Source organism: Hyperolius riggenbachi, chromosome 2 (assembly GCF_040937935.1).
Source record: "Hyperolius riggenbachi isolate aHypRig1 chromosome 2, aHypRig1.pri, whole genome shotgun sequence".
Lineage (NCBI taxonomy): Eukaryota > Metazoa > Chordata > Amphibia > Anura > Hyperoliidae > Hyperolius > Hyperolius riggenbachi.
In genome coordinates, this window is record NC_090647.1 from 518,822,687 (window position 1) to 518,835,184 (window position 12,498).

The following is a 12,498-nucleotide window of genomic DNA, read 5'->3' on the forward strand; positions in this document are numbered from 1 at the left end:
TGTATCCGCGTCTCAGCCGGCGGCCTCCACCGCACAGTTACATGTTGGAGTTATGCCTGGCCCCTCAGTTGCACATAGACTGAGGGCTACGCGCCAGGCGACAGAATCTTTATGCAAGTAGAAGGGGAGTCAGCTGATCAGCCGGTCAGCTGGCTCCAGTAGTGCTTCGGATTGGCTGAGTGATTGGGGCGGCGCTGTGGAGCGCTCTGAGTATATATAGGACCTGCCTGTCAGTTGCTCTTTGTCTGCTGTTGCAAATGCTACGTGTTAGCACTCAGACCTTAGTCAGATCCGAAAGTGTGCTAGAACCAGCAGGAGCTGGGAATCCACACTTAGCCAGATTCTGTTGATAGCTTAAAATACTAATATTATTGTATTCTTTGTTATGACCCTCTGCTAGCCTTGACTACTCTTCTGTCTTCTGATTCTGTGCCTATGCCTATCTGATCTTGTTGCCGACTCAGTTTATACCTCACCCTGATTCAGTCTTCTGTCTTTGTACCATATCTGTCCGTGTGTTGCCGATCCTGCTTGTCTGACTCTTCTACCCTCACCAGTGAGCTTAGTTCTGGTGAGAGATTCTCAGTTTAGTAATCACCTGCTCCTCAGATTGATAGCTGCAGTACAGTCTTAATCACCTGCTCCTCAGGTTGATAGCTGCAGTACAATCTTAATTACCTGCTCCTCAGGTGACTAGTTACTACGGTACTGTCCTCATCACCTGCTCCTCAGGTGATCAGAAGCTGCAGTACAGGTCCTCATCACCTGCTCCTCAGGTGATCAGAAGCTGCAGTACAGTCTTGATCTCCTGCCACTCAGGTTATCACCTGCTGCAGTACAGTCTGTATCACCCGCTCCACGAATGATCAGTATACGTTGTCTTACTGTGCATCACCCGCTCCTCGGGTGAACCGATCACTATTCATCTGTGTCTTCAGCCTGCTGGAGTACTGATTCCAGTGTTCTATAGAGATACCTCCCTCTACCAGCTCCTCTGGGAAAGTGGGTATCTCTATCTATATTTACTGTTGCACCAAACACTTATCATACACCTGGGTGTCCTGTGTCTTGCTATACTTGCATTATTGGTGATTCTGCAGATCACCACATAATCAGGTATAACATCTGTATTATTGGTGATATTGCAGATCACCAATAATCAGAAAATCTGTTCTTGCTGACACCGATCGTTACAAGCATACTGCTGAGATAAAGCACTGCCAGGCATGTTTACAAATTGTGGCTGATAAGAAACCATGCACAATAGACAATGTAACCACTTTCTTAGCATAGGTTGATAAACTTCCCACTGAAGAAAAAAGTACTGTGTTTAACTGTTTGAACGCTATTTTACTCCCATTTTTTTCCTAGTAGGTTTAATTCTATATTTTTTCTTTGGGAGCAGAGAAAAAATGCAGCATTCATATCGCTTTCTCTTTAAAGAGACATTTAAGCCAGAAAAAAAAATGAGTTTTACTTACCTGGGGCTTCTACCAGCCCCCTACAGCAGTCCTGTGCCCTCGCAGACACTCACTAATCCTCTGGTTCCTCGCTGCCAGCTAGTTTCGTTTTTGCCAACAGGCTCGTCAGGACTGGCCACGCGTAGCTTTTTCCGCATTCCTGACTGTAATTAGCGGTATTGCGGGCTGCAACATGTACAAAAATACGCGTTGGCGCATTACGAACGCATAGATATGCGGCAATGCGTATTTTTGTACGCGTTGGGGCCCGCAATAGCGCTAATTACAGTCGGGAATGCGGAAACAGCTACACGTGGCCAGTCCTGATGGGCCTGTCTGCAAAAACGAAACTAGCTGGCAGCGGGGGACCAGAGGATTAGTGAGTGGCTGCGAGGGCACAGGACTGCTGCAGGGGGCTGGTAGAAGCCCCAGGTGAGTAAAACTCATTTTTTTTCTGACTTAAGGTTCACTTTAATATCTTTCTCCTGTAGTGAAGCAAAAGCAAAGCAAGGAGGGACAGCTACAGATGTTGGGTAGGGGATTAAGGCAAACGCTTGTAGATCCAGTAAGATGTGGAATTCCCTTCAGGACCTTGCCTGAACTATTCACATGTTCAGTGGCAGAGGCCACCTATGTAGGAGATAATTTAAGCCACTTAAAAATTAACTTCCGCATAGTAATAATGTTATATGTACTCCACTATAACCTCCTTTTCCATGAGATTTAACCACTTCACAACGGAGGGGTTTTACCCCTGAAGCACCAGCGCGATTTGTAACTTGCAGCGCTGCTTCGATTCATTTTTTTCTGTGATTTGATTGGATATTGGGGACTGGGGTCCCCATAACCAATCATTGCACTGCAGAGCGGGGGTGTGCGCGCGCACGCGCGGGTCGCGTGGGCAGGCGATCGCGCGCTGCACGTTTGTTTACTTTTCATTGTTATCAATGGAGACTGCTTCTGTTTGAAGCAGTCTTCATTGTGTCCGCAATCGGCGCGTCTAATTGGATTTAGGAACGCTTGTTCCTAACATCCAATTAGTCACCTGCTGTGCTGGCTGGCTGGAGTGTGCGCGCGAGGTCCCCGCCCACTCCCAGCCAGTAAACAAACAAGTGCGCCTTTCTCCGTCCCTGGGGGTGAAGCAGTGCGCAGAGGGACGGAGAAATTTAGCACTGGGGGGGGGGTAAAGTGGTTAAACAGCATACACAAGTTTGTTATCCCATTATTAGGTTTTATGTGACGTGAATGAACACTGTACAGGCAAGCTGCACAGCTACAGCCAAGCGACTTTTTGTGGAAAATGGATGAGGGATGATTGACAACAAATGAGTGAGCTGCATCCCAGATTAGTGAGCTGCATCCCAGAAAGCAGGGGACTTACGACTACCAAGTCACACATTTGTCTTCCATTGTTTAGTAATCCGCTATGCTAAATTCTTGGCCAAGACGTCACCAAATGATTGAGTGTAGGAGACCATGCCAATCCATGTGGGTGTGTCATTTAGAATTTAGTAAGTCACTGGACCAGATCAAAAGGTTCATACGTAAGTCTTTAATAAGGCCTTATGGGCCAAACACAGCTTGATAATGACAGCTCAATACAAGAGTCATAATGGTGATTTGAAATGACTACTGCATGTTTGGCTGTGCCACTAAACCCCGAGAAAGAGGAATAAAGAGGAGGGAGGAGGAAATAGAAGGATTTGCTACTAAGACGCTTGGTGAACAATAAGAATGAAGCTCACCTGGCTCACATCTGGCTGTAAAATCCCTCATTAAGTCTAGATTCCCACTAGCCATGGAAATGGATTCTGTGTCATTTATGCTGCCTGTGACGTTAGTGTAGCATTATTGCATTGTCCATTTTGCATTTTACAATTTGCTTTGGGGCCTACGGAAGAAAATTGCTTTACAAATGATTTGTTGTTGTTGTAATACCCGATAGCCCATAGTGACAACATAGTGGTGCACCTTGGACACTCAGGAGAAACAATTTTACTATTAAACAAACAGTTTTGTTTATAGTGGTACTTTTTCTTTTTCCTATTACAGCCTTTTTATTTTTACAACCTTCTCGTTAAGACCTCAAAAATGGAGCATGGTGCCGTACATCTTATTTTGACGATTAATCTTCATAGACCCTGTACTTCATGCAGAAAGCTACTACAGAGAATCAATCCAAGAATAAGATTAATTGGCTTGATAAATGTAGCTATTTCGGGATATCTAACTGTTTATATTTTCTTTTTTGGTAAATAACAATTGGGATAAACGTAAACCTCATAGTGCCAATCATGTGGAAAAGCAAGTACACCCAGTGGAAAAGCTTGACTAATTCAGCATACGGATATTTCATCTTAATTTCCGCAATGTTGATGTATAAAGATGAAAAAATGTAACAAGTATTATGCACCATTTGTAGACCATTTAATCATGAATAACAATTTTGCATGTGAAAATGCAAAGTTCGCCCTTACATTTATCACTGCTTTAATTTTTTTTAAATTAGATTTAGGTGCAAATAATTAAAGCATAATTTAAGATTATCTTAGGGCTTGTTTCCACTTAGTGTGCTTCTGTCTGCTTCTGTCCGCTTTTTATCGGCACATTACAGATTGATACATGTTGCTGAAAAGCGGACAGAGGTAGATGGAAATGAGGTCTTAGGCCTCGTTCACATCATACGTGCTTGCGAGTGCATTTGGAAGCGCGTATAATGTGGTGAAACACAAGAACGGCAGAAAGGCATAGACAGCCCTTCTGCCGTTCACATCTACTGTGCTGCTGCGCAGCAGTACGATGTGCTATGATGTGCTTGCGTACTGCTGCCTGCATTTTGCCCGCAAGAGCAGAGCTGATCCCATCACTGTCTATGGATGGGATCAGCAGCGCAGCGGGTAGCGGCGCAGATGGCGTGCGATCGTGCGTGTTGTGTTCCAATCGCACACCATCTGCGTTGAAGAGATGTGCACAAGGCCTTAGGGAACCTTGTTTAGCTTAAACATTAGATGGTATAATTTTTTATCAGTTCCTGAAGTGTGCCCTACCAAAATCAAAAGAGCTTACTAAGACCTTTAAAAATAAATCTGGAACCTTGAAAGACCAGAAGACAGTTGGATTTCTATCATTCCAATGGATGCAAGATCTCCTAAAAGTGGAAAATATTTCAAACAGCAGCCAACTTGTCCTGGCAAGGAAAACTTAACCACTTGCATACCAGACTCTGACCCCCTTCAGGACCAGTGACTGCTGGTACCAAAAAAACGGGGCTTACCGACGTCTTGCCACACAGACCCAGTGCTCTCGCCATTCATGCCGCTCACCCAACGCTGAATGAATGGCTCACAGAGCTCTGTCATCATAGCGAACGCAGAGTGAGTAGCGTGCAGCAACGGGAGAGTGATACAATCAACAGTAGCGGCGGGTCCATGTGGCACAGTAATTGAAATCTATGCCCTGGCAGAAATAAGCATCTATAAACACAGCATAGATTTGGTCCAAAAGCAGTAGCAACAAAACATAAGATGCTGAAAAAGGCATGGACCCCAGAGTTTTATCTCATCACCTGAGGTAGCTCCCATCATTCTTGGGGGCATACGTCGAAAAGCCTGGTAAAGTTGCCATGCCTATGGAGCTCTTGGTAATTTTATTATTACTTACAGTGACAAGCTAGCATGTGGTGCTTAATTAGTGTGGCCCATGTTACCAAGGTACACGCAAATAGGGTGATGTGTGCTACACTACTTGCATAGTGCTGGTTACTCTAACATTACTCTACGAATACTCATTATATAGGAGAGAACAGAGGCGCCAAAAGAATAAAAGGGGTTTTAAAGGAGCTTAAAAGCCAAAAATTTGGTAATTAGAGGAGGCAGTGGTGGACTTACCTCCTCCAAGCAGACACAACACGACTGTATATTCAGTCTATTTATTAACAAACTCCAGATAAAACAAAGCAACGCGTTTCACGGGTCAGTGCTCGCTTCCTCAGGCAATAGAAAAAGGAGTTACAGCATCTAGCAAAACAAACAACACTCGGCACCTCTGTACAGTCTGCTTGGAGGAGGTAAGTCCACCACTGCCTCCTCTAATTACCAAATTTTTGGCTTTTAAGCTCCTTTAAAACCCCTTTTATCCTTTTGGCACCTCTGTTCTCTCCTATATAATATTGTATCCACCCTGGGTGGAGGGTTGCGACCCTTTTCTATTATCTACAGAGAGTGACTTCTTATTCCTGAGTGGGGTCAGGATAATCTCCCCACCTGCCTTTACAGTGGTTGCCTATTGGTGACCCATGCTTGTGAGTATAACAACTATTACTCTTTGTCATTACCCCCTTTGTCAATACATACTACACTATTGGGGCTCTTGGTGTTCCTCTGTTTATCTCGTTTCTAAGAATACTCATGTTATCTAGGAAACACAAGTCACACTTATTGCATAATGCACATGCCCTTGCCACTATAAGCAACTGTACAATTGCTGTGCACCCAATGTGCACACCAACGTTACCATACTTTTGTGTTTATACCTGATGATATCAAAGTGCACGGCTCTGCAATTAGAAAGAAATAAGGCATGCAAATTAGATTTACATGGAAGTTGCACTAGAAGAAAACATTGTTGCTTAAAAATAACAAGGATAAAGTTTGCCCATGACATAGACTGCTGGAACATTGTGCTCTGTATAAATGAGGCAAATTGTGTGTGTATTTCCCCTCAATATTAGATGACTTATCTGGCAAAATTAAAGACATCATTTCACCACTTACCATGTTTCCGCCTGTTTGTGACGTCAGGGCCAAGGGAGCTCACCCTTATATAGTCTACTTGGAATTCTTCATCATACTACAAAGTGCTTGAGAATAATGTGAGACTCTCTATTAGAAGATCAAAGCCTAAATGAATGTTGACCCTGCAACATGAAAATCTATCCATAAAAGCACCACGTATTAACTGATGTAAAAAAGAAATGGAGGTTCTGGATTGGGCATGATAAAAACAAAACATCTAAAGCCACGGAATGGCAAGAGAGGTAACAGCAAAATATCATGGGGGGAATTGATACCTGTAATAATATGAATGTTGCGTGGTATGGTTTGGTGGGTGAACAGTGAACCTGAAATCAGTGGCGTACCTAGGGCATCTGACACCCGGTGCTGGATATTAAATTACACCCCCCCCCCACCCCGCCCCCCAAAACAGGAAAGGAGTGTGGCATGCTAAGTGCCACAGTGGGTAATTCCAGGTATAGTTGCCCCCAGTATAGGTAGCCTGGAATAGTTGCCCCAAGTATAGATAGCCTGGAATGATTGCCCCAAGTATAGATAGCCTGGGATACTTGCCCCCAGTATAGGTAGCCTGAAATACTTGCCCCAAGTATAGGTAGCCTGGAATACTTGCCCCCCAGTATAGGTAGACTGGAATAGTGGCCCCCAGTATAGGTAGCCTGGAATAGTGGCCCCCAGTATAGGTAGCCTAGAATAGTTGCCCCCTGTATAGGTAGCCTGGAATAGTTGCCCCCAGCATAAGTAACCTGGAATAGTTGCCCCCAGTATAGGTAGCCTGGAATAGTTGCCCCCAGCATAAGTAACCTGGAATAGTTGCCCCCAGTATAGGTAGCCTGGCATAGTTGCCCCCAGTATAGGTAGCCTGGCATAGTTGCCTCCAGTATAGGTAGCCTGAAATAGTTGCCTGCAGTATAGTTAGCGTTGATTAATTGCCCGCAGTATAGGTAGCCTGGCATAGTTGCCTGCAGTATAGGTAGCCTGGAATAGTTGCCTACAGTATAGGTAGCCTGGAATAGTTGACTACAGTACAGGTAGCCTGGAATAGTTGACTACAGTACAGGTAGCCTGGAATAGTTGACTACAGTACAGGTAGCATGGAATAGTTGCCCCCAGTATAGGGAGACTGGAATAGGTGCAGCCAGTATAGATAGCCAGGTATTGGAGCAGCCTGTATAGGTGGCCTGAAATAGTTGCCTCTAGTATAGGTAGCCTGGGATAGGTGCAGACAGTAAAGGTAGCCAGGAATCAGTGCAGCCAGTATACGTAGCCAGGAATTGGTGCAGCCAGTATAGATAGCCAGGAATAGGTGCAGCCAGAATAGACAGCCAGGAATAGGTGTAGCCAGAATAGACAGCCAGGAATAGGTGCAGCCAATATAGATAGCCAGGAATAGGTGTAGCCAGTATAGGTAGCAAGGAATAAGTGTAGCCAAGATTAGGTGCAGCCAGTATAGATAGCGAGGAATCAGTGCAGCCAGTATAATTAGCCAGGAATAGGTGCAGCCAGTATAGACAATTATTTATTTATTTATTGTATTTATAAAGTGCCAACATATTACGCAGCGCTGAACATTAATTCAGGTTACAGACAATATTTAGGGGTGACATACAGCAATATGACAATACAGGAATACAAGAAAACCAGATCACACACCATAGTATGAGTACAAGGTAGTGCTTAGTCAGTCACTGGATGGAGCATGGAGATTAGGCAAGTTAGGTTCATTCAGATGCATAGCATGGGTGCACAGTAATGAAGGTGCATGATCAGGTAGGACACAAAAGGAGGAGGACCCTGCCCAAAAGCTTACAATGTAGAGGATTGAGGATAGTGAGCTCCTCTGAGGATAGACAAGGCCGGATTTGTTCTTTTTACCGCTCTAGGCCAACTGTTAACATCACTCCCCCCCACCCCATACAATAATGTAGCGCCATGGTGCCTCTGATTACCTGGACCCACTCTCAGGGCTGTTTCTGACCTGTTTGGTGCACCCGGCAAGTCGGCCTTTATTACCCTCCTCCCGCATTCTCAGGAGATTGTTTCAATGTTCCTTGCAATAATTAGGCATAGATGGCAGATTACATTAGGGTTAGGCACCTCTAAAATATGGGGTTAAAGTTAGGTGCAAGTAGCCCACATGAAGAACGCTTGGGGGGGGGGGGATTAGTGCAAGCCATTTGAACAAATTATGCTGGGAACACACAATGCAACTTCCCATCTCAACGACGGGAATCGGTTGATTATTTCCAACATGTCCGATCTGTTTCTGATCGATAAAAGGATCGATTTTGCAAAGTTATCAGAAAATCAATCCCTTTATTGATTGGGAGCAGTTGGACATGTATACACAATATAACCGATCATCGATCGGACGAGAAATTGCATTGTGTATTCCCAGCATTAGGAATTAGTAGAAACCATCAGGTTAGGCTTACTAATTGAGAGATAAGGGTGGTTATCCCTGGGGACAGTCAGTGACATGACTATGTACTCTGTTAAGCGCTACAGAAGGTATCAGTGCTATATACAGTAAATACATAATAATAATACATTAGACATTAGACTAGGACTATGGTAGGGATTAGATAGTGAGCTCCTCTGAGGATAGTCAGTGACATGACTATGTACTCTAAAGTGCTGCAGATGTCCGTGCTATATAAATACATAATAATAATAATAATAATAATAATAATAATAATAATAATATGGTAGGATGTTACACTTTGACCATAGTAGGAATTAGATTGTGAGCTCCTCTGAAGATAGACAATGGCATGACTATGTACTCTGTAAAGTGCTGCAGAAGATGTCAGTGCTATATGAATACATAATAATAATATGGTAGGACATTAGACTATGACTATGGTAGGATTAGATTGTGGGCTCCTCTGAGGACAGTCAGTGATATGACTATTGTACTCTGTAAAACGGTGCTGAAGAGATCAGTGCTATATAAATGCATAATATACAATATGGTATAATATGATCGGTATGGAACAAAGGGAGAGTCAGTGCATGGAAAGATTACAGGAAGAGAGGATAAAAGAGAGGAGAGAGAAAGACTGGAGAGCGAAATGTGGAAACGCAAGAGACAGGGGAGCAAGACGGGGAAATGGAAGGGAGAGGAGAGCGAGACTGGGAAATGGAAGGGAGAGGAGAGCGAGATAAGGAAACAGAAGGGAGAGGAGAGCAAGATGAGGAAACAGAAGGGAGAGGAGAGCAAGATGAGGAAACAGAAGGGAGAGGAGAGCAAGATGAGGAAACAGAAGGGAGAGGAGAGCAAGATGAGGAAACAGAAGGGAGAGGAGAGCAAGATGAGGAAACAGAAGGGAGAGGAGAGCGAGACAGGGAAACGGAAGGGAAAGGAGAGCGAGACAGGGAAACGGAAGGGAAAGGAAAGCAAGACGGGGAAACAAGGGAGACAGGAGAGCGGGACGGGGAAACAAAGGAGACAGAAGAGCTAGACGGAGAAACAAAGGAGACAGAAGAGCTAGACGGAGAAACAAAGGAGACCGGAGAGCGAGACGGGGAAACGCAAGAGACAGGAGAGCGAAATGTGGAAACGCAAGAGACAGGAGAGTGGGACAGAGAAACGTAAGGGACAGGAGAGTGAGATGGGGAAACGGAAGGGAGAGGAGAGTGAGATGGGGAAACGGAAGGGAGAGGAGAGTGAGATGGGGAAACGGAAGGGAGAGGAGAGCGAGATGGGGAAACGGAAGGGAGAGGAGAGCGAGATGGGTAAACGGAAGGGAGAGGAGAGTGAGATGGGGAAACGGAAGGGAGAGGAGAGCGAGATGGGGAAACGGAAGGGAGAGGAGAGTGAGATGGGGAAACGGAAGGGAGAGGAGAGTGAGACGGTGAAACGCAAGAAACAGGAGAGCAAAATGGGTAAACGCAAGAGACAGGAGAGCGAGACGTTGAAATGGAAGAGACAGAAGAGCGAGACGTTGAAATGGAAGAGACAGGAGAGCGAGACTGGGAAGCAGAAGGGAGAGGAGGACGAGATGAGGAAACGGAAGGGAGAGGAGAGCGAGATGAGAAAACACAAGAGACAGGAGAGCGAGACGGTGAAATGCAAGAAACAGGAGAGCGAAATGGGGAAGCGCAAAAGACAGGAGAGAGAGACGGGGAAACGCAAGAGACAGGAGAGCAAAATGTGGAAACCCAAAAGACAGGAGAGCAGGATGGGAAAACGGAAGGGACAGGAGAGCGAGATGAGAAAACACAAGAGATAGGAGAGCAAGACGGTGAAACGCAAGAAACAGGAGAGCGAAATGGGGAAACGCAAGAGACAGGAGAGCGAGACGTTGAAACGGAAGAGACAAGAGAGCGAGACGGGGAAACGGAAGGGAGAGGAGAGTGAGATGGGGAAACGCAAGAGACAGGAGAGCGAAATGGGGAACCAAGCAAAATGGGGAAACGCAAAATACAGGTGAGCAGAGACAGGGAAATGCAAGAGAAAGTAGAGTGAGATGGGGAAACACAAGAGACAGGAGAGTGAGACAGTGAAATGCAAGAGACAGGAGAGCAAAACGGGAAAACGCAAGAAACATGAGAGCGAGATGGGGAAACGCAAGAGACAGGAGAGCGAGATGGGGAAACGCAAGAGACAGGAGAGCGAGATGGGGAAATGCAAGAAACATGAGAGCGAGATGGGGAAACGCAAAAGACAGAAGAGTGAAACGGCGAAACGCAAGAGACAGGAGAGCGAGACGGGGAAACCCAAGAGACTGGAGAGCGAGACGGGGAAAGGCAAGAGACAGGAGAGGGAAACGGTGAAACGCAAGAGACAGGAGAGCGAAAGCGAGACGGGGAAACGCAAGAGACAGGAGAGCGAGACGGGGAAACGCAAGAGACAGGAGAGCGAGACGGGGAAACGCAAGAGACAGGAGAGCGAAAGCGAGATGGGGAAACACAAGAGACAGGAAAGCGAGACGGGGAAACGCAAGAGACAGGAGAGCGAGACGGGGAAACGCAAGAGACAGGAGAGCGAGACGGGGAAACGCAAGAGACAGGAGAGCGAGACGGGGAAACGCAAGAGACAGGAGAGCGAGACGGGGAAACGCAAGAGACAGGAGAGCGAGACAGGGAAACGCAAGAGACAGGAGAGCGAGACGGGGAAACGCAAGAGACAGGAGAGCGAGACGGGGAAACGCAGGAGACAGGAGAGCGAGACGGGGAAATGCAGGAGACAGGAGAGCGAGATGGGGAAATGCAGGAGACAGGAGAGCGAAAGCGAGACGGGGAAACACAAGAGACAGGAAAGCGAGACGGGGAAACGCAACAGACAGGAGAGCGAGACGGGGAAACGCAGGAGACAGGAGAGCGAGACGGGGAAATGCAGGAGACAGGAGAGCGAGATGGGGAAATGCAGGAGACAGGAGAGCGAGATGGGGAAACGCAAGAGACAGGAGAGCGAGACGGGGAAACGCAAGAGACAGAAGATCGAGACGGGGAAACGCAAGAGACAGGAGAGCGAGACGGGGAAACGCCGGAGACAGGAGAGCGAGACGGGGAAACGCAAGAGACAGGAGAGCGAGATGGGGAAACGCAAGAGACAGGAGAGCGAAATGTGGAAACCCAAGAGACAGGAGAGCGAGACGGGGAAACGCAAGAGACAGGAGAGCGAGACAGAAAAACGCAAGAGACAGGAGAGCGAGACGGGGAAATGCAGGAGACAGGAGAGCGAGACGGGGAAATGCAGGAGAGAGGAGAGCGAGACGGGGAAACGCAAGAGACAGGAGAGCGAGACGGGGAAACGCAAGAGACAGGAGAGCGAGATGGGGAAATGCAGGAGAAAGAGCAAGATCAGCAGGACTTCAGTCTGCAGCAGTCCCGTTTGGCAGGGACATGTTGAGAAACAACCATCATCCTTTCACTGTGGAAGAGATAGAGGGCAGAGAGAGGAGACCATGTGGTGGGACAGGGAGGGTGAGAGAGAGAGGACAGACCAAGAACTATTTATCCACAGCAAGCTTCTTATCTAAATTGCAGGGAGCTGATTCTCTCTGCTCCGTAACTACAGGCATCTGCAATCAGCGTGTAACACTGAACTCTGCAGCACTGGAATGCCTGCACTATTGATCAACCATTCTGATCAGCACATACGCTGATCAGAATAAATACTAATGCAGGCAGTGGGTGTCAGTGTATACACACTGATAGCTGATTTCTGTAGTGCGGGGAGAGAGCAGCTCCATCAGCACAGCTTACATGTCCATAGCTACAGCCTGCACCGATCTTCTGCT

The 12,498-nt window shown here is 46.4% G+C and overlaps 1 protein-coding gene across 1 annotated transcript; it reads left to right on the top strand.

Annotated features, from left to right (window-relative positions):
- Positions 1-10,722: 10,722 nt before the first annotated feature.
- LOC137545261 (cilia- and flagella-associated protein 251-like) lies at positions 10,723-12,107 on the top strand. Its single transcript, XM_068266379.1, has 2 exons — positions 10,723-11,239; positions 11,326-12,107. Exons 1-2 carry the CDS (start codon positions 10,723-10,725, stop codon positions 12,105-12,107), a joined length of 1,299 nt encoding a protein of 432 aa, XP_068122480.1.
- Positions 12,108-12,498: the final 391 nt, after the last annotated feature.

Excerpts from the sequence above, each read along its gene's own strand:
- LOC137545261 (XM_068266379.1), top strand. The coding sequence starts at position 10,723 with ATGGGGAAACACAAGAGACAGGAGAGTGAGACAGTGAAATGCAAGAGA. Across the intron at positions 11,240-11,325 it reads GAAACGCAAGAGACAGGAGA|GAGAGCGAGACAGGGAAACG; the intron begins GCGAGACGGGGA and ends CGCAAGAGACAG.